At 40.2% G+C, this 22,112-nt stretch overlaps 2 protein-coding genes across 8 annotated transcripts; one reads left to right on the top strand and one right to left on the bottom strand.

Moving 5' to 3' along the window:
- Window positions 1–257: 257 nt before the first annotated feature.
- SRSF7 (serine and arginine rich splicing factor 7) lies at window positions 258–6,314 on the bottom strand. 4 transcript variants are annotated; one of them, XM_043604135.1, is made up of 8 exons: window positions 6,198–6,314; window positions 4,998–5,178; window positions 4,583–4,759; window positions 3,645–3,719; window positions 3,451–3,561; window positions 1,770–1,823; window positions 1,193–1,228; window positions 258–556 (listed from the first exon to the last, which is right to left on the bottom strand). In XM_043604135.1, the coding sequence occupies exons 1-8, from the start codon at window positions 6,223–6,225 to the stop codon at window positions 502–504; spliced, it is 717 nt and encodes a 238-aa protein (XP_043460070.1). In that variant the 5' UTR covers window positions 6,226–6,314; the 3' UTR covers window positions 258–501. The 4 variants fall into 4 exon arrangements, with proteins under 4 accessions (XP_043460070.1, XP_043460071.1, XP_043460072.1 ...); XM_043604136.1 differs by having other exon boundaries at window positions 3,460–3,561; XM_043604137.1 differs by lacking the exon at window positions 1,193–1,228.
- Window positions 6,315–6,457: 143 nt separating this feature from the next.
- Window positions 6,458–21,724, top strand: LOC122497242 (tetratricopeptide repeat protein 39B-like). Of its 4 annotated transcripts, none has more exons than XR_006301063.1 (3): window positions 6,458–6,781; window positions 9,625–9,724; window positions 10,122–10,335. XR_006301063.1 is itself a non-coding variant. In XM_043604128.1 (3 exons), exon 3 carries the CDS (start codon window positions 19,746–19,748, stop codon window positions 21,510–21,512), a length of 1,767 nt encoding a protein of 588 aa, XP_043460063.1. In that variant the 5' UTR covers window positions 6,458–6,781; window positions 9,629–9,724; window positions 19,575–19,745; the 3' UTR covers window positions 21,513–21,724. The 4 variants fall into 4 exon arrangements, 3 of the variants coding, with proteins under 3 accessions (XP_043460063.1, XP_043460062.1, XP_043460065.1); XM_043604128.1 differs by lacking the exon at window positions 10,122–10,335 and adding an exon at window positions 19,575–21,724 and having other exon boundaries at window positions 9,629–9,724; XM_043604127.1 differs by lacking the exon at window positions 10,122–10,335 and adding an exon at window positions 19,575–21,724.
- The last annotated feature ends 388 nt before the right edge of the window (window positions 21,725–22,112 follow it).

Genomic DNA, 22,112 nt, shown 5'->3' with positions numbered 1-22,112 from the left:
ATTATCTAGTAATACCAACTCCAACAGATTATTTAGGGACTTGTCAGATACAGTTAAGCTATTAAGTGGACTTGAGTTCTTATCTTACCCACAGCTCTAAGGATAAAAAGGAATTCCCCAAGTGTATGTATACTACAGCTAATGATGTTCACAACTCAAATAACACCATTAATGAATATAGATCTGTATGAATAGTTAATATCAAGGTTTACCCCTGAATCTTAAACTGAGTATTAACATTGAACACAAATCAAAAATCTAGTTAGAAACATTTTATTTAAATGTGCCAAATAAAAACCCACATTTTCAGACCATAGGATGTTAATACATTCAACAAAAATTTATATTATCTTACTGCTGTGAATTTACAGAGTAATAATCCAGATCCATTTTGATTAGATGGTTGAAATACCCTTCCTAGGTTACACTTTACAGACATCACAAATCCCTTATAATAATGTAAACAAAATAATTTTTCCCTAAAAGGTGAACTTGAGAACTTCAGTCCACTCTTTCAGGACTTGCACTTCTTCGTGGACTTCCTGATGGGGAACGACTAAAAAGAAAAACAATTAAGTTTGGAACTGATTAGTATCTACTAAAATTTACTGTTATGTACATATCAGGACAAAACTCAATTTCAGTAAACTCCTAGGTGGCCAAAAGTAATATATAGCAGAGATCTAAAAACTACCTAAAAGATTTACATACAAATCCTTTGTCCCTGCTTAAGATTAGGCTTCACAGCCTCCTTGCTAAAACCACAAGTTAAAGAAAACTAGTATTTGAATTCTGGGGTTTCGATCATTAAGTAGCAAGTAAGTAGTAAGATAATGCTTTAGCTCTAAGATTTCAACCTACAATTTTTTTTCCCTCATGTGGGTACTTCATTTATCTATTGTCCCACGTGGAGGAAAAAGCTCATGTTTAACGTGAAATTCTACACTTAAAGGTTTACAGGACTAAGCCTCTTAATAATCATCCTAAGGTTTTGTGACTAAATATCCAAACATTAATCTCAACTTGAAGTGGGAAAAGCAATCATTTAAGAAACTTAGTAACTAACAAGAATATATATATATAGCACCAATTCTCCAAAGAGCTCAAAGCCTGCAAAGCAAGCAGTAAGCAAACAAACTCTGCAGAGGCCATACTTGACAGTTAAGATTTGGCAACAAATTATTTAGCTTACCTTCTTTTTGGAGATGGAGATCTGGACTTTGATCGGCTGTCAAAACATGAGAAATTCTATTAAGAAAAGTACTACCAAATACCTTTCTTATAATCACAGTATCATGAAATGAACCCCCAGGTTGCACTGAGCTTAATATTAAAAGGTCAGGCTGCAGTTCAACTGAAAGAGAGCCTACCAGTTTTTGCTAACAAAAGCCAATCTTCCAACAACTGTTCTTCATAAAATGAGTGAACTACTTTATTGTATCATGATTAATTTTTACACTATACTTCAAGCACAATGACCTCAGAATGCTTTTTTCCATGCACCTATCAGTTCTAACAAGGCCTCTTAATATAACCCCAAAGTCACAAACTTCTCTCTATAGCTTGACATTTTCTTGTCCAGGAAGTCAGTCAGAATAGGCCATGTACAAACCAAGTTCTAATGTTTGGTTTACTAGTAAGATTCTGTGTTTCCACGAACACCTAGGTTCTGAGTTTACACTTGAGATTTCAACAATTCAAAACACTTTGAACTCTTTGGATATTGGTGCCATATAACTAGAAGAGTATTAATCAGATTTTTACCCTACCTGCTTCTTGGTCGTGAAAGAGACCTAGATCTTGATCTTGACCTCGACCGGGATCTTAACAGAAAGAAAAACGGCATTGTTAGTTCAGAGGAGTAACGTCCTTCAACACCTACTACTGAGCACTACGTTAGGTAAACTAAGAACAGAGAAGCTAAAATTAGGCAAGACACAGGGCGCCTGGCTGGCTGAATCAGGAGAGCATGCAACTCTTGATCTCAAGGTTGGGAGTTCGAGCCCCACGCTGGGTGAAGAGATTACCTAAAAAATGTTTAATTTAGTACTTAAAAAAAAAAACCCAAAAGACTAAGCAAGACACAACTCTTAACTTACATCGGCCTAAGACTGAACAAATGATTACACTTTCAACAAGCTCGCAATATCAAAATAAAGAAGCACCGGCACTTCAATTATTTGTTTCTACCATACTCAGTGAGCTAGGTTGTCACAGTTCCTGTACAACATTCTTAAACAGTATATAGTATCCAAGAGAAAGAAAAGGTTTTAAGACTGGTATCGTTTGGTTTAGTTGTAGATCTCAAAACCAAATTCAACATTACACAGACCCCTAAACTGAGATTTCAATTCTTCAGGTAATAACCTCAATGAAAAGTCACAAATGAGTTAAGACTTTATTCTTAGATCATCAACAAGCTTTCGTGGTTCAGGACCACTTGTCACACAAACTAAACCACAGCCTCTGACATACACACATTAGAGTCCTGCAATCAAATTAATGCATTCATTCATCTAGAGTCCAGAGCTTTCTGGAGTGGACCACAAGTTTCAGAATCCCCGCATTTTACAGATCTTGTGCTATTATCGAACAGCACTAACTCACAATGGCATACACTACTAGTGACTTGACCGTAGTATTTGTCAACTCCTTATATTCTATAAAATCTTACCCATTTAATTTTTTTGATTTATGTATTTTTTCCCCATTTTTTTTAATGCTTATTTGTGAAACAGAGAGACAGCACAAGCAGGGATGGGGCAGAGAATCTGAAGCAGGCTCCAAGCTCTGAGCTGTCAGCAGAGTCCCACATGGGGCTCAAACCCACGAACCTTGAGATCACAACCTGAGTCTGAAGTCAGATGCTTAACCGACTGAGCCACCCAGGCACCTGAATCTTACCCATTTCTGCACCTAATTTAAAGGCCTTCTACAAAAGGAGTCAAAAAACCCCTAAGGTTTCTAATTTGATTTTTAATTTCTTACATTTTAGCGTGTATGTGGTTAAATAAGCCATATCCACCCACATGTACACAACTACTACCTTAAACAACTTCCCAGTCTCAAATTCACCCGCTCATTCCAAATAGGAGAAATTTAGGTCTCAACTTGCTTCTAAGTCTACCCCTGGTTCTAATGGGCCTCCAGCAGAAATCAAGCAACTATCACCTTTAAGAAGCACTGGAATGACTTGAGAATTTGTGCTTTGGACCCTCCTCTACCATGGCCTCTCAAACAAGCCTCTAAAAATCTTTGATTGGTCTTTTCTTGATCTGTACAATTAGGATAATATCCATTTAGATGCAAGTCATGTACAAATTCAACTTTTAGAAATCAAAGTATTTTCTGATGCAAACCACTTCATTTATGTCTTTAAGATAGTCTTAAAGTGCAGTCATTAAGACGTGACAAACCAAATACAAATAAGGGAAAGAAAGTGTTACATACTGGAAATACCTCGATCCTTTTATAGAACCAGACCTAGATCGTCTGAGTGAAGCTGATCTTGATCTCCGAAGAGACACAGACCTTGATCTTCGTGGAGATGCTGATCTTGACCTAAGAAATAAATCAAAGCTTAAGTCTTATGTCCAATTAAAGTTTATCAGTTGTTAAAACTTGAGTTAGATAATATTTCTCACCTCCTTCCCCTGCTCCTGCTGCGTGAGCGAGAGTATCGCCTACCTCTGGATCTCGAATGTGATCTAGACCGTGACCTATTTTATTAAGTTAGGAAAAAAAAGAATGTCAGATGATAACTCGTTTTGAGAGTTTGTGTGCCTCTGCTGAAACCAAATCTCAAACTATTTAAATTTAGTGTCTCATTTGGAAATAAACTCTGGGCCTATTAGTTTTTTTTTTTAAACTACCTAAAAAAAGATTTGTTAAAAGCTGAATTACATTTTAGAATTACATAATATAAAACACTGTAATGTGTATTTAAAATAAACCTTGCAAGTTTGCAGGTCGACCCTCTTTGGCCCATGGTCTAGTAGATCTAGACGATCTAGAAGTATCTATAGCCGATCGCTGCATCTAGATGTTTTCTTCAATCTAACGACGATCAAACTGACAGCCAAATGAGCCAGGTGAGGCTTGATTGACGCAAGAAGATTTTTCTAGTTGGGAATGTGGTCAATCTGGTGTTCCTCTTTCTAAACCGGAGGGGGCCCCAATTGTAAGCCAAATTTACTGTTACGGCGATCACCGTCTCAAATTTTCTGCCCTTTAAAGAATAAGGTGAAGCTAGGTGTAGATGACTCGAGGGGATCTGGCCTCTTATGCTGATCACCTCAAGGTCTAGGAGGATCTTAATTGTCGGATTTGCAAGGCGCCTCAGCATGATATCATAAGGCTCGTGACATTCTGAATCAAGGCGACTGACTCAAACGAAGAAACCTGAAAGGTTTTGACCAGGTTGATTATTAATATATTAGCATTTGTTTAATTAAACAAAAACTGTAAAATACACCTGTACAATTAACATTCAAGTTTATAGAAAAATACTAGTTTCTGCCTTGCTAATAAAAAAATTACTGATTAACAAGTATACCAACCATTCCTGTATTAAAATAAATACCTGCTTCTCCTCCGCCGGCTATAACGATGACAATCATAAGCATAATGTCCCTTTTCGCCACATTCATAGCATCTATCATTGGGATCAAAGGGACGGCGGGCTGGTGGTCTATCAAAACGAGACCTCCGAGGCATGCCTGTTGATAATTCAACTCTCACTCGGGAACCACAAATCACCCTATAAAAGAAAGGCAACAAATTTCTAATGCTAAAGAAAATACAAGTGACTTCTAGATTTAGAAATTTCCACTCTTTAACCTCAGAAGCTTCAGTTCTCTTTATAAACCCTTCCGACTCCAACTTTGCTCCCCCTTCTCAAGTATGTAGAATTAGGATTAACTATTTAGCTAGCTCGCTACCCAGCCCACAGGAATATTCTAATAAAGGCTGAGTTTCATGACCAACATCTTACTTACTTCCCATCCAGGCCTCGCACTGCATCTTCTGCATCTCTGGGATCTTCAAATTCCACAAAGGCAAATCCTGGAGGATTTCTCGCAATCCACACAGTTCTTAAGGGACCATAATAACTGAAAGCCCTTTCTAACTCTCCTTTGCCGGCACCGGTTCCCAGATTACCAACATACACCTTGGTTTCTGTTTAAAAACGCAAATACAAGAACGCACGTTATGCAAAATTTTGCCTAAGTTTGAGTGAACTCTTTGTCCCAAACAGGCCAACCTTAAGACTGTACAATGCATGTTTATTTAATGCTCTATCAAGGATTTAGTCTTAAAACCAGGAATGCTCATAAATTTCCGGAAAGCTAGGCGTAAGGCAAAGTTCTTAACATTCAAACGGGGAGACGACCTCCAAAACACAAGCAGACACGTGGTAGGATATTCCGCGGCGTGGGGCGGGCTCCGCCCCCGCCCCGCCCCCGGGTCCCGGCAGCCCCGGGCGCGCGGGGAGCGCGCGGGCCGGCAGCGTCGGCGGCGGGCGGGCCCGGGCTGGGGCCGGACCAGGAGAGCTGGGCTGCACCGGCTCTCGTCCTCCGCGGCAACAGCCCCAGGCGCTGGCTCGCCCAGGACTCCAGCTCCCCGCCCCAGAGCCATAAACCGCGCTCGAAAGAGCTAAAAGAGAAAAGAAAGCAGCCGCCAGACGAAAAGATTAGGTCTCCATTCCCACTCCACAACTCGACCGATTGTCTGACGAGAATGCGCAGCTCGAAGCTGCCACACTTTTGTCCAGTCTGAAATTCACCCTCGGTTTTACAGTTGGGACCAGATCTGTCTGCTAAAGTGGCGGGAAAGCGCCAAGGAAATGCGCCACCATGCTCGTCAATGTGCGCAAAATGGCAGCCGAGGGAGGGGGGGTGGGGGGCAGGCGGGCGGCTCGAAGAAGGGCAACAGGAAAACAGTAATCGTGGGCCTGCCTTGGGCTGTGGTGGAAGACGAAAACGCCCAAGAATACGGAACCCACCACAGACCTCCACCCGCCATCCCCAGGCTGCCTTCGACACCCCGCCCCCGCTGCCTCCGGCTTCGTATGGTGTGCGCCGAAGCCGCCATTACGCACGCGGAATAACCGTCTCCCAACCGCCGCGCCAACCCCACGGCCTCGCAATACTCACTATAGTCACAGCAACGTCCCTTACCGGGCCCTGGCCTCTTACCTCCTCCATAACGCCCGTAACGCGACATGATGACTGGCCCGCGAGCTCTGCTCTTTTAGCTCGCAGTGCCCAAGGAATGAGTAATACAAAAGCCACAAGACCAGACCAGTCGCCAACGGTCCCAGCGGCACTACGAGGAAGAGCTGAGTTCGCGCTTATATATGCGGCGGCTGGGTCTCTCTGCGCATGCGTCAGTTCGACGTTCTGCGCGGCACAAAGGAGCAGGGCGGAAACAGTAGAGAAGCCGCGCGGAGGGAACTGATGAAGCTAAGAAGCTGGGTCGGGCGGAGGGATACGTTTCCATGGGAACGCCAGATCTAGCCAGTAAACCCTCGGACTTCCCCGCGGTGTCCCGCCCCCTCCTCTCCCCCTTTTCCTGTACCCTCCTCATTTTCCTTCCTTTCTCCCTCCCTTCTTTCCCCGTACTAGGGACCCCCAACTCTAGCAATCTTACTGTAGGTACCTCTAAGACCGGCGTTATGAAAGGCTGTAAAATTTAACCGCTGATGTTGCAGCTGTCGCCGCCTTTCTGCTGGGGGACCTGGCCTAAACTGCTGCCCAGTCATCTTTGAGGCTCATCAGAGGTAATCGGGAGTTTGGCCAGGGTGAGAACTCCAATGAACCCCGCCATTCTGTGTAGTGGTCTCTGCACCATGGGCCTCAAAAAGGAGTGGCGCCCCCAGGGACTGCACCGACCCTCCAGCCCCTTCAGAACCAATTTTCATCAACACGGTCCGAGTTCTTGGAGTCTGGGGGACAAAGGAATGGAGTACTTTGTTTTATTTTCCGGTGATACTGAAATTGTGCAAAAGCCCTAAATCCTTAAAGCGTTCTAGCTAGTGGCAGTTATGAAATTATTTGCATTTGAAGCACACAGTTATTTGTGCTTCCTTTCTAGTGCTTTCTGCTTTGTATTATAGTATCACATCTCATCGACTAATACTCATTTCCTGAGCACTGAGACATTGTTAAATTGTCTTTGACTAATAAGCCTTGCTGCTCAGCCACTCTCTTCATAAAATAAATGTAAACCTTTTCTTTAGATAGAATCACTGAAAAATCAAATTTGATTTGATTTTTTATTTTTATTAAGTAATATACAATGTTACATTAGTTTCACGTGTACAACATAGTGTTTGAACAATTCGTTATAGTAAGTACTCCATGTTCACCATTAGTGACCATCTGTCACACAACTTTATTGCAATATTACTATACTTCCTATGCTGTATTTTTCAGTTTTGATTTTATACAATGTATCTGCCAAACAGATTCAACTTCTTTTTCACCAGCCACACAAACACACACACAAAAGACAATTCATCATGAATATTTGGAATATATGAGTTGGTTTGGTTCACATGAAAGATGAAATCCTTAGGTATTTGTAGTTTTATGTTTCTCATTTGAAACTTAATGTGATGTATATAGGTATGTGGTACAGAGTACAGGAGAAAGGAGATTTAGTTGGTGAATAAAGTATGGATCCTCTTCTGATAATGCTACAAATTCATATATTTTTTTCAGACTTCTCAAATTATGGAAAGTGTATACATTGCAAGAAAATTCTAGCAAGAAAATAGAAGTTCTATAAAATATGTTACAGTTGTTCTCTCTTAGTCTCCTTGATCTTTGTTATCTACTTAACGGGCAGGGTTCTTCTCAAAGGATTAAATGATAAAGATCTTTTTATATATCCCTGAAAGACATTATCAATCCTGTCAAGCCTCACTAATTTGACTTTCTTTTATTAAGAATTTATGAAAATTGTTGTGGGGCAAACTGTAGGTAACTTATTGAAAGATAGTACTTATTATACTATTAGGCCTCAGTAAATAGTTTTTGTTCTGAATACCAAGTCTGCTGTACTAAAGAGAATTTTTAAAGTAATGGTATAAAAATAAGAAAAGCAACAATTTTCCAACTTAAACTGCTTTCAAGCACATTAAAGGAAAAGGGGTAAACCCAGACTGGCTTGCCTGCCTCTCTAGGTGCTTTGATAAGCTAATTGCATGTTATTTATCTCTATTAAAGGAGGGCCAGTTCTAGGCTGGGTTTGCTATCCTAGGCACCATGAAAAAACAATAGTCCCTCATAGAATTTCCACACACTATTATACTGAACACTCACTCTGACACATAACCAGTTCTTCTCACTAAACATCAATCCAAATCAGGGAGATATTATTGTATGGAGTACTTCTATTCCTACTGATTTCTTTTGAAATCAGTTTCAGCCATATAAATTTTGCCTATAGGATTGTGTGTTAAATTAGGATGACATTCCCAGATTTAACTGGAATATGAAAGCTACTTAATTCAATGAATATTCTAAGATTTCCTAATAAGCAATTTTGAGTAATGCTTAACATGTTACTGTTGTTAAAAACTGATTATGTTATTAGTTTAGGAAAGGGTGAGTTCATTCTTAATTCTTTTACAGCAGCTTTCAAAATTTATCTGCTTTTTCTAGATTCAGTTTTTCCAGAAAAGCATTAAAGAAAAAGTTAACTCTATCATATTTTCTTCTCCATTTTAGTTTCACTTTTAAATCATTGCCACTATTTTAGCTTGCATGTGGAAACCTTAAAACAAAAACAAGTTTAGACCTTTTGTACATGTACTATTTTTAATATAAAGAAATAGTCTGTACTTACAAACACTAGTCTTTTAATATGTATTCATGGATGTGCTGTAAATTTATGTACTGTGGGTCAGTCCAAAGATCTGTATTCAAGTACAACTTTCTTTTCTTTTTTCAACATTTCATAATCTTCAGTTCTGTCTAGGATGCTCTTACGAAATTCTAGGAAGGAAAACTCCTCAGAGGCATGTTTATAATTCTTTCATATTGTATAAAGAAATTAACTTTTCATTAGCTAAGTACTGAACTACAGTCAGTACTGAAATATGGAGATGGGGTAGGGAGAGCAACAGTTAAAGAACGCTAGTGCCTTGATCAACTTCAAGGAATGAAGAGCAAAAATGTGATGCAAGAGTGCTCCCCTGATACAAATAATACCTAAATGCGTAGTTTAGGAGTATAAAACAATCTAGGAAAAATGAGGCTTTCTGAGGAATGCCTGATTGTATTAAAAAGTGTGAAACTGTAAAACCATCCAACCCTAACCAGTTGTGTCAATTAAGTTGCTCCTTCTCTAAAGAAGGATTAATGAAACTAATTAATGGTCAGCTTGTTGTCTTAACTAGGAAGAGCTAGACTAGTGTGGACAGAGTCGAGCAATTCATTCAGCACAGATAGGAGAGAACCTGTGTTATCAGCCAGCTCCCAGTTGTATTTAAAGATGCTCAAGACCATTGACTTCCCTTATTTAATATTTGGATACTGACCTTCTAGTCCCTGGAAATGAATATTCTCTACTGTAAAACAATAAAAATGATTTTTGTTCACGAATCTTTTCCTTAAGACAGGCGGTGGGTGTAGTGATGAAGAGGAGGAGCTCCGTGGAGTGTGCCAGAGTTGGGTTTGAAGCCGGGCTCCACTATTGGTTAGCTGCCTAGCCTTGAGTAAGTAGCTAATCTCCGCCCACTTCAGCCTCCTCATCTGCAAAATAGGCTTTGATAGTAGTGGCCCATCTCAGAGAGTTGTTAGACGTAGACAAGGTAAATCAGGCAAATAACATTGCCCACTGTCTAGCACATATTGAGTGCTCAAGAAATGTTAGGAGGAGAAGGGGGAGGAGGAGAGAGAGGAGCGGTGGTTTGATTAACCTTTGTCAGTTGCTCAAAGTTTGATATGACTTGGGTGCATTGGCAAAACTGAAGTTTTATTTGGGCAAAGCTGGGGAGAAGACCCTGAAATATGGTGACCAGCCTTACGTAGCCACTCCGAAGACATCTTTGTCTCTTCACTTACCGACCTCTAAGTGGAATTGTCACTTTTCTACTTTGACCCTGTCCACAGAGACAAAAACAATCTGACGCATATAAGAAGCAACAACTCAGAAGAAGAAATTTTCTTCATGAAAAGTATATCTACAGGAATCCGAAAATCAAATGCTGAAACCTTCTTAAAGGTTCTACGCAAGAGCATTTGTCTGTGGAATGGGGAGATAACGTATTCATGAGCAATGGGGAGATTGTTGCTTTTTATTACAAAGTTTAGTCTTTGCAGCTAATTTCTATAAGATTAAGTACACCTTTTTTTAAAAAGGCAAGTAGAAAACCTATTCTCAAGCCAGTGACAAATGGGTACATACACTGCAACTCAAATAGACGAGTTTAGACTGCATATGAAAGAAATGGTTTGGAACACAGAGAAACAGGAGGAATTGTATTAAATCATTAGTCTAACCACTTCATTTTTCAAATGAGACTAAGACCAAGAATTGTAGCATGGCGAATGCAGTGGTTCCCAAATCTTCCCACAAGGACTGTCAGAACTTTGATAAAAATATCTCCCAATTCCAGAAAAATTGGAAATATTGCCAACCACTCTTTCCTGAAAAAGCCATCTTTTATTCAGTGACTATGTCTTTCTTACTCTTTTAAATGTTCCTCTTCGCATTTTTTTTTTTTAACATTTATTTATTTTTGGGACAGAGAGAGACAGAGCATGAACAGGGGAGGGGCAGAGAGAGAGGGAGACACAGAATCGGAAACAGGCTCCAGACTCTGAGCCATCAGCCCAGAGCCTGACGCGGGGCTTGAACTCACGGACCGCGAGATCGTGACCTGGCTGAAGTCAGACGCTTAACTGACTGCGCCACCCAGGCGCCCCCTCTTAGCATTTTTTTAAAAATTTTTTTAACGTTTATTTTTGAGACAGAGACAGAGCATGAACAGGGGAGGGTCAGAGAGAGGGAGACACAGAATCTGAAACAGGCTTCAGGCTCTGAGCTGTCAGCACAGAGCCCGACGCAGGGCTCGAACCCACGGACTGCGAGATCATGACCTGAGCCGAAGTCGGCCGCTTAACCGACTGAGCCACCCAGGAGCCTCCGCATTTTTTTTTTAATGAAAGGATGCTAAGTAATTTTTTTAAATCTCATGTCTTCTTTTTTAATTTTATTTGTTTATTTATGTGTTTATTGTAATCTCTATGCCCAACGTGGAGCTTGAACTCAAGCCCCAAAATCAAGAGTCACATGCTTCTCTGACTGAACCAGCCGGGCCCCCCTCTCATGTTTTCTCTCTTTCTTTAAGTTTATTTATTTATTTTGAGAGAGAGTATATGTGAGCAGGGGAGGGGCAGAGAGAGAAGGAGAGAGAGAGAGAGAGAATATCCCAAGCAGGCTCTGCGCTGTCAGCATAGAGCCCAGCACAGGGCTTGAACTCACAAACCATGAGATCATGACCTGAGCTGAAACCAAGAGTCAGATGCTTAACCCAGTGAGTCACCCAGATGCCTCTCATGTTTTCTCGATAGAAAAATGTTTGTGCCCTCCATCCCCCAGTATTTCTCAGATCTACCTAGTTCTCAAAGTCCAAGAGTCTGGAATTGCTAGTTAAGAACAAAGAATGACAGGGCACTTGGCTGGCTCAGTAAGTAGAGCATGTGACTCTTGATCTCAGGGTCTTGAGTTCAAGCCTCATGTTGGGCATAGAGCTTACTTTAAAAAAAAATGACTTCACTCAATAAAAAATAAATTAAAAGAAAAAAACAAGAAAAAAACCACAAAGAAGAAGAAAAACATCTATCCTAAATGCAAATTAAAACAACATGCTATTTTTGTCAGGAGTGCAGTGAAATTGGCAGTTATACACATCAGAATGTGAAGTAATACAATATATCTGAGGGTCAGTTTGGCAATATGTTGTTTCCTTTCTTTAATAAAGCACATTTATAGCCTACACACACACACACACACACACACACACACACACACACACACACAAACTTTAGAATATATAGAATTTCATTCTTTCAAAATATCCTTTAACTTTTCACTAATTCAGATATAACACTTATAATTAGTATAGAAGTTTTATTTATTTATTTATTTATTTATTTATTTATTCATTTTTAATTTTAACTAGACTTCACGCCCAATGTGGGGCTTAAACTCAGGGACCCTGAGATCAAGAGTTGCGTGCTCTACCAACTGAGCCAACTGGACACCCCAATTAGTGTATAATTTTGATATAGTACTGAATATGTTAGCCTGCGTGTTCTTCCTTTGGAAAAACAGTCTCCAGCAATTTGCAAATCATTGGTGTAGAGTATAATTCCCCACAGTCCGTGATCACTTCTCAGCCTGTGTTTACAGCCATATTCCAGCATAAATATGGTGAAGTGGCAAAAGCGTTGAATTGGGAAGTCCGACAACATACGTTCTCATCTTTATTATTAACTAATCATGTTATCCTAGATCTGTCACAAACTTTCTGGGCATCATTTTTCTCTCATATCAAAAGAGAGCTCTAGCCCCCAAATATCTTACTAAACGTTAGTATTCATTAAGCATTTACTATGTGCCAGGCACTATACTAAGTATTTATATTTATTAACTCTTTTTTTTTTTCACTTTACAAATAAAACACAAACTGCTCATTTTGGGACAAACCTCTGCCGCTTTCCTTATGCTATTCTTATCCTTTAATATTAATATTCCTTGAGGGGCGCCTCAAGGGTGGCTCAGTCCATTAAGCATCCGACTTGGGCTCAGGTCATGATCTCACGGTTCATGGTTTGAGCCCCACATTGGGCTCTCTGCTGACAGCTCAGAGCCTGGAGCCTGCTTCGGATTCTGTCTCTCTCTCTCTCTGCCCCTCTCCCACTCATGCTCTGTCTCTCAAGAATGAATAAACTTAAAAATATATATATATTAATATTCCTTGATTGTTCCTACAAACAATCCTACCTATGAAAGTCCTACTCGTAGTTTGTTTATTAAAAAAAATTTTTTAAACATTTATTTATTATTGAAAGACAGACACAAAGTGTGAGCAGGGTAGGGTAGAGAGAGGGGGAGACATAGAATCCGAAGTAGGCTCCAGGCTCCGAGCTGTCAGCACAGAGCACGATGCAGGGCTCGAACTCATAAACTGCAAGATCGTGACCTGAGCCGAAGTCATTGGCCCAACCAACTGAGCCACCCAGGGGCCCCACCTACTCATACTTTAAAAACGTAACTTAAATGTATCACTTCCTAGAATCAGGAAAATTAAGTGATTTGCCCAAGGTCATCCAGCTACCTCTTTCATGAATACAGCCTGAGTTAATGAAAAGAGCAATGACCTGGGATTCAAAAGACTTGAAATTGAATCCTGTCTCTGCAATTTACTACTTGGTTCCAGAAAAATCACATAAATGCTTTATACATTCATTGTCTCATTTGTATTCATTCATAATATACGTTCAAGGATACTTTGAAAAATGATTCAAAGCTAATAATCATAATACCATTCAAATTTTTGAATTATTTTGGACAGCAGGTTGTATATTCTGTATTTAGTTCAATTATTCCATTGGATCACATGGATAAGATTATTATCCATGTAAGGGTACCTGGCTGGCTCAGTCAGTAGAACATGTGATTCAATCTTGGAGTCATGAGTTCAAGGCCCACATTGGCCATGGAGCCTACTTAAAAACAAAAAACAAAAAAACCCCACAAACCACAAAAATATTATCCATATGATATTAAATTGAAAATGTAAAAACTTTCTTAAATTATAAAAATAATTTACTTATGTTGTAGAAAATGGAAAATACAGAAAAGCAGAATGAAAAAAAATCCAATCTTTTGAAAAACAGAAGTTAGCTCATGCTGTACTGTTGACAATGACTGTGAGGTCTGCAGTCCCACTACCTAGGTTTGAATCCTGTTCCTACACTTACCAACTATGATTTGGGGCAGGCCACTTAACTTCACTTGGACTCAGTTTCCTCATGCATAAAAGAGAAATGACAGTAATACCCACCTCATACCGTTGTGAGAATTACATGAGATAAAGCATGCAAAACTATTACAAGCTTTTTTCCCCGATTATAAGTAATATGTTGATTGTAGAAATTATATAAAATAGGAAAAAGCACAAATACCAGGCTATGAATTGTGTGAGGGCAGGGCCCAAATCTACCTCATTAACTACTGTATGCTAGTTCCTAGCATAGTCTTTATCATATAGTAGGTACTCAATATTTATTGAATGTTGGTAAGTAAAGAATATAAATGTTATCCATAATGCCACCACTCTGATATCACCATTATTAATAATCTGGAATTTATAGTTTCAGTTTTTACCTATGCATATATCACCTCTTTGAAAAAAAAATTACATAGTTTTGCAAATAGTACATGTTATGGTTAACTTTATGTGTCAACATGACTGGTCCACACAGATGCCCAGAATTTGGTCAGACACTATTCTGGGCGTGTCTGTGAGGGTGTTTGGATGAGATTAACATTTGAATCAGTAGACTGAGTAAAGCAGATTGCCTCCCCTAATGTGGGTGGGTCTCATCCAATCAATTGAAGGCCTGAATGGAACAAAAGGCTGAGCAAGAAGGAATTTCTCCTATGTGACTGCCTGAGCCAGGACATCAGTCTTTTCCTGTTTTATGACTCTAACTGAAAAATTAGCTCTCCTTGGATTTTGAGCCTGCCAGCTTTCAGATTAGGATTTATACCATTGGCTCCTGGGCTTCAGTTTGCCTTTTACAAATCTTGGGACTTCTCAGCCTCCAGAATTGTATGAGCCAGTTCCTTGTTTTATATATAATTTTATATATATCTGGTATTGGTTATGTTTCTCCGGAGAACCCCAACCAATATAGTGCATTACACCATAAACAATTTGCCAAGTCATTAAATACTCCACAACATTATAGTATTGGCACAGTATTCCATTTCATCAATATCCTCTCTTGTAAGAAATTTAGATTATTTTCACTTTTTGTATTATAAATAATGTTGAAGTGTATATAACTTTTATAGATATTTATGTACATCCCTGATAATTTCTTTAGGATAATTCCATAAGTGAAATTGTTGGGTCAAAGAGTATAAAAAGGGGGGCCTGGGTAGCTCAGTCGATTAAGCATCTGACTGGATTTTGGCACAGGTTACGATCTCACAGTTCATGGGTTTGAGTCCCATGTTGGGCTCTGCACTGACAGCACTGACCTGCTTGGGATTCTCTCTCCCTCTCTCTGCTCCTCTTCCCCTCAAAATAAATAAATAAACATTTAAAAAAGAAGTATAAAAAAATATTAAAGCTTTTAAAACATGTTGCCAAATAGCTCTCCAAAATGGTTGTAGCATTTATATACCCACCAAGAAGTCCACAAAAGTACTTGGTTCTCTGCACCTTCATTAACACTGGATGAATTTTTTTAATCTGCCAAATTTCATTTTTAAGATGGGTATATAATTTTTTAATTTGTATTTTATTATTTACAATGAGATTCAACATTATGCTAATTGGCAATTCATTTATACCCTTTGCTGATTTTTCTGATGGGGTGCTTTTTCTTAGTTGAGTTTTAGGAACTCTTACTATATTAAGGGTATCAATTCTTTTTTTTTTTTTTTTTTTTAACGTTTATTTATTTTTGAGACAGAGAGAGATAGAGCATGAACTGGGGAGGATCAGAGAGAGGGAGACACAGAATCTGAAACAGGCTCCAGGCTCTGAGCTGTCAGCACAGAGCCCGACGCAGGGCTCGAACTCACGGACCGCGAGATCATGACCCAAGCCGAAGTCGGACGCTTAACCGACTGAACCACCCAGGTGCCCCTCTTTTTTTTTTTTTTTTTTTTTTTTAATGTTTATTTATTTTTGAGAGAGAGAGAGCACAAGTGAGGGAGGGCCAGAGAGAGAGACACACACAGAATCTGAAGCAGGCTCCAGGCTCTGAGCTGTCAGCACAGAGCCCAACGCTGGGCTCGAACCCGTGGACCACAAGGTCATGACCTGAACTGAAGTCACTCAGCTGAAGACACTCAACCCACTGAGCCACCCAGGCGCCCCAGGACATCAATTCTTTGTAGTATTCACTGTTACATGTTTCTGAGTCTCATAGTTTTAACAGTTACATGGTTACTTCGTTTTAGATTTGTCTTAGTGTATGTAAATTGAAAACTGTCCTAGCCATTCAACAAATGCTAATTTTGGGGCGCCTGGGTGGCTCAGTCGGTTAAGTGTCTGACTTTGGCCCAAGTCGTGATCTCACAGTTTGTGAGTTCGAGCCCCACATCAGGCTCTGTGCTGACAGCTCAGAGCCTGGAGCCTGCTTCAGATTCTGTGACTCCCTCACTCTCTGTCCTTCCCCCACTTGCACTCTGTATATCAAAAATAAATAAACATTAAAAAAATTTTTTTTAATGCTAATTTAGTTTAATGATTGAGTGCCAATCATTGTACTTGGTGATGAAGATAGATATACATGATGCAAAAAGAAGACATATTTAAAAAAAAATTATATATATATAATATATAGCAAGTGCTAGGATAGAGGTAAGCACAAGACATCATGGGAACACATAGAATGTTCACTTATCTTAGACTGAAAGAAGAGATCAAGAGACTTTCACATCATCTACATCTCTGCTCAAATGTGACGTTATTGGGGAGGCCTTCCCTGACTGCCCTACATAAAATACCAAGTACCTCACACCCCATCACTCTCTAAATTCCTCATTCTGTCTTAATCTGGTTTACTCTTCTTTACAGCAAAAATCAACTGCTGACATGTTATTTATTCCTTTGTTTATTGTTTTCCATGGGAGCCAGGTCTTTGTTTTGTTCACTGCTGTATCCCCAGCACTAAGAACAGTGCTTGGTATTATAGAAGGAGCTCAATTCAGTCTGTATTGAATGAATGACAGAAAGGAAGTCTCTTGTATTTAGTGCAAGAGGTTATTCTCATCTTATCCAAGGCTACTCCTTCCTGCACTTGTGCTCTGTGCATCCCCCTCTGCTTTCTTTTCATTGAATTGTTCCTTTCTGTACCTTCAGCCTCTCCCACTCAAGCCCCCTACTTGACTGATCTTCCTGGCTTAGTATTACTGTTCCCTAATCCATTCTCACTAGATTGATCCATTTTTTATTATTTTTTAAGATTTTATTTTTAAGTTATCTCTACACCCAATGCAGGGCTCAAGTTTACAACCCTGAGATCAAGAGTTGCATGATCTACCAACTGAGCCAGCCAGGCGCCCCACTAGATTGATCCTTTTAAATTTTTTTTTCAACGTTTATTTATTTTTGGGACAGAGAGAGACAGAGCATGAACGGGGGAGGGTCAGAGAGAGAGGGAGACACAGAATCGGAAACTGGCTCCAGGCTCTGAGCCATCAGCCCAGAGCCTGACGCGGGGCTCGAACTCCCGGACCGGGAGATTGTGACCTGGCTAAAGTCGGACGCTTAACCGACTGCGCCACCCAGGCGCCCCTAGATTGATCCTTTTAAAAGTAGACAAGCAGATGGGGTGCCTGGGGGACTTAGTTGGCTAAGCATCCAACTTTGGCTCAAGTCATGATCTCACAGTTTGTGAGTTCGAGCCCTGCATTGGGCTCTGTGATGACAGCTCGGAGCCTGGAGCCTGCTTCATATTCTGTGTGTCCCTCTCTCTTTGCCCTTCCCCCACTCATGCTCTGTCTCTCTCAAAAATAAATAAACATTAAAAAAAAATTTTTTAAAGTAGACAAGCAGAGGTGCCACTGGCTCAGTCTTAATTCTGGCTCAGGTCATGATCTCACACTTGGTGAGATTAGAGCCCCATGTGGGGCCCACCATCGAGCCCCACATCGGGCTTTGCACTGAAGGTGCAGGGATTCTCTCCCTACTTCTCTGTGTCTCCCCTGCATGCATGTGTGTGCTCTGGGGTTTGCTCTCTCTCTCCCTCTCTCTCTCTCTCTCTCTCGCTCTCTCAAGATAAATAAAACTTAAAAAAATAAAGGATACATTTTTTAAAAAGTAGACAAGCAGACAGGTAAAGACATTTCAGGTAGAACATTTTAGGCAAAAGAGTGATAGGAGGATGACTCCACCTCTATCACCAAAAGCTGTGGGACTCCCACACACAGCAGTCTACATCCCACACCTCATTTAAAACAGTTTGAAAAACAAAATAAAAAATAATTTGGCAAGCACCTGCTACGTGCCAGACTATGGGGTTGGGGGGCAGTGTATAGAATAATACTGAGTATTGAGTATTTCCTATGTATGCCAGGTACTGTCCTGACCACTTTAAATATATTAAATTACTTAATCCTGCCAACCACTCTTTGGTAGAAGTACTATTATTCCCTATTTGCACGTGAGGAAACAGAGGCACAGTGAGGCCAAGCAAATGGCAGAATCAGGATTCAAACCTAAGCAGTCTAACTTCACAGTCTGTGCATTTGACCATGCTAGTAACAAGCCTTGTTAAAGAATGTCCAGGGTGATTTGGAAGATGAAAGGTACTGCATTCAGTAAGTAGATCTGACAGGGTTTTGGAGGGGGTAAAAAAAGAGAGAGAGAGAGATTAATGTGGATGATAGTATCAACCATCTAGAGAGGGAATACAAGAGTTGGAGGAGGAAGAGATGGCCTGTTAGGGACCAATAAATAACATCCCTTTTCCTGCCTGAGTTCAGAACCAATGGGATCCAGATGCAGGAGTCAGGCAGAAGGACACCAAAACATGACCTTTTTGATTAAGTTGATCGTTACTGTGATTTCAGACGTGATGGGCTGCCAAGTGGGCTCGCTGATGCTTTACCCCCTAATTAAACAGATTTGCCCACCTGGTCCCAGGCGCAGCTGGAGAGCAGAAAAGACAGGCTTCCTGGTTTTTGGTTTCAGACTTTGAACAGGCCAATTCCAGAAGGAGGAATTCAGAAGGCATAGCGCAACACTGGTCCAGGTTCTTTTATCTGTTCCCAGTCAGAAGTCAGCCCAGAGTATTCCTCTAGCAGAAAAGTCCCCTTATGAGAACATCAAGAACAAGGAGTTTGGGGGGGAAGGGTAGGTGAAATAGGGAGAGGTTAGTGAAAAAAAATACAAAATTTCAGTTATAAGATGAATAAGGTCTGAGGATCTAATATATAACATGGTGACTAAGTCGGTAACACTGTTTTATATAAGTGAAATTTGCTGAGAGTAGAAAAATGTTCTCATTTCCCCCAAACCATCATGTTACATACTTTCATTATCTTCCAGTTTTGTCAGTTTTACCTCAATAAAACTGAGGGGGAAAAAATAGGGAGTGTGTCAACTATAGTCAAACATGTTTCTTTTAAAGGGAAGGAGCCTTCCTCCGTTAACATTTCTGAAAATGTGTATCATCGACACAAGAACTCTTTTTGTTTGCAAATGATTTGCTTCACATGTTTTCTATATATTACAAATGATTTGAACTTTTCAGAAGTACTTCTTCTAGGTAAATAAATTATCTTCACCCCCCCCCCTTTGTCTGGCATAGATGAGAATATCCTAATGCTACACCCACACTATTAGTTTGTCTGCCTCGGTTGTAGCAGTGACACTTCGGCCCGTGGAAGAAGTGAGCCCAGTCGGGAGAGCAGGAGCTACCCTCACTGCAGCCACATCGCTCCCCTTCAAATATTTCCCGTCTCAAAGTAGGGAAGCAAAGATGTCCGTTACTGTAAGTAAAAGAGAAAATGATAAAGGGAATGACTTGACATCATGTGTCCTGAGTAAGACAGAAGGTGACGAGGAAAAGTTTGAAGATGCCTATGAAATGATCCCTGTGGCCACAACCATGAACCTAAAATCTTCCCTGGAAGAGTGCACAACTGGATTGTATTTATTTCTAAATAACAGATTCTCAGATGCCATAAGTCTCATTCATCCATGGTCGAAAACCAGCATATACCATGCTCTAATCTATAATATCCTTATGGTTGTCAAGGCCGTTTTGACTTTTGATCCACAGGATATACAGACCGGAATGGCTACTGCAAAGGAAGCTTTGAAAACCTGTAACAATTTCCGAAGAAAGTCTAGGATGATGAATTTTTCTCATCTCGTGAGTAAACAGGGAATAAAGACTATCAAAGAGGAGGAACTGCATGCTGAAGTCTGCTACGCGGAGTGTTTGATTCTGAAATCCACTGTCACATTTATACAGGATGACAGTATGCTTGGTTTTCTTAAATGTGCAATCAACATCGGGTTAAGTTACCAAATATACAAAGACTGCCAACAGGTATTAACACAGATGCCTAACAACCACAGCAAAACCTACAGACACCTGGTTGAAGGAGTAAAATTTGGACTTGGAGCATTCAATCTGCTATTATCACTTGTGCCACCAAAGACACTTAAACTACTCAATATTGTTGGATATTTTGGTGATAGAGAGGTAGGCTTGACTCTGCTTCACGAGAGTGCATCCAAATCCCATATAAATAATATCTTAAGTGTTTTGACTCTAGTCTTTTATTACACGTACATCTATGTAGCTATTGGTGCTGAAAAGGGTCACAGTTCTGCTGTAGAGGATCTCTTCCTGATCTACCTCCAGAAATTTCCAAACTGTGTCATACTTAAATTTTTTCAGGCACGTTTTAGTATGCTGAAAGGAAATTTTGAAAATGCCCGGTTAATATTAGAGGAGTGCATTTTTATTCAAAATGAATGGAAGCAGGTTCATCACCTCTGTTACTGGGAGCTCATGTGGTGCCACATCTTTCTGCGGAATTGGAAGCAGGCTCACCACTACGCTGATCTACTGTCTCGTAACAGCAGGTGGTCTAAGGCAATATACATGTACAGTAAAGCTATGCTACTCTCCTTGCTCCCTTCAGATTCTGTGAAATCAGTGAGTGAGGACATAAGCTCTCTCTTCTTGAAAGTGGATAGGCTGAGAATCAAAATTTTGGGAACTTCTGTGCCAATAGAAAAGTTCATCGCCGAGAAGGGGCAGCGCTATGGCACCACCACAGGCTGGTTTACAGCACAGCCCATTCTGGAGTTCATTTACGCCTGGAGTGGTTTCCGAGTCATGAGCAAAAAACTAGACCTTATTTCAAGCTGGCTGTCGATAATTGATAAAGGAGAAGACCTCTTACGAAAAAATCCAAATACCGAGTATGGCACAGATGACATAAGTCTGTTAAATTTGCTGAAAGGTCTGTGCCTGAAACATTTGGGCAGATATTCAATGGCTGAGTGTTACTTTAATCGTGTCCTTCAGAAGGAGAAATTGTTAAAATATGACCACTATTTGGTGCCATATACTTACTACGAACTAGGAATTCTCTACTATCTAAAAGGAGATTATGACAGTGCAACAAAAAACCTAGACAACATAAAAAACTACAAAGACTATTCCATGGAAGCTCGATTACAGTTTAGGGCTCACATAGCCCTTGAACAAATAGCTAAAGAAAAGTGATGGTTTTGACACAAAGCATGGTTTTGTTTATGATGCGTGAAGTAGCTGCAACCAGCAAGAAAACAGGTAGAAAAATCATTTCTTTGTGGAAGAAATCCAAGAAGAGACAGCTGCTAAGAATCTGATCAGTAACAAGTAAGAAAGGGATTGGCCATTACTTTTCCCTCTTTCCTTCTCCATACTTATAAAATGCAGTGTCTTAGACTGGCAAATGGAGTGATGCCCATTCTTGAAAAAGAAAAGGCAAAGGATGTATAGTTGACCGTTGAACAACACGGGGATTATGGGCGCTGACCCCACGCAGTCAAAAATCTACATATAACTTTGGACATCCCCCAAATTTAACCGCTAATAGCCTACTGTTGACCAGAAGCCCTGCCAATAACATAAACATATACTTTACAGGGCTGTACCATATCAAACAAAAAATCCAGATGTAAGTGAACCTGCACAGTTCAAACCCATGTTGTCCAAGGGTCAGCTGTACATTATAAAGTAAACCCTCCCTTGGAGCGCATGGGTGGCTCAGTTGGTTAAGCGTCCAACTTCAGCTCAGGTCATGATCTCATAGTTTGTGAGTTTGAGCCCCACGTCAGGCTC

This window comes from Prionailurus bengalensis, chromosome A3, assembly GCF_016509475.1.
Source record: "Prionailurus bengalensis isolate Pbe53 chromosome A3, Fcat_Pben_1.1_paternal_pri, whole genome shotgun sequence".
Taxonomy (NCBI): domain Eukaryota; kingdom Metazoa; phylum Chordata; class Mammalia; order Carnivora; family Felidae; genus Prionailurus; species Prionailurus bengalensis.
The sequence above is the reverse complement of the archived record's forward strand: the minus strand, read 5'-3'. Positions and strand labels throughout refer to the sequence as shown.

Bases quoted from the DNA above. Each gene is read 5' to 3' on its own strand.
- LOC122497242 (XM_043604128.1), top strand. From the start codon at position 19,746: ATGTCCGTTACTGTAAGTAAAAGAGAAAATGATAAAGGGAATGACTTG.
- SRSF7 (XM_043604135.1), bottom strand. From the start codon at position 6,225: ATGTCGCGTTACGGGCGTTATGGAGGAG. The intron at 5,179-6,197 runs GTAAGAGGCCAG...GTTTTTAAACAG, and splicing joins TTACGGGCGTTATGGAGGAG to AAACCAAGGTGTATGTTGGT. The intron at 4,760-4,997 runs GTAAGTAAGATG...TTTCTTTTATAG, and splicing joins GTGCGAGGCCTGGATGGGAA to GGTGATTTGTGGTTCCCGAG.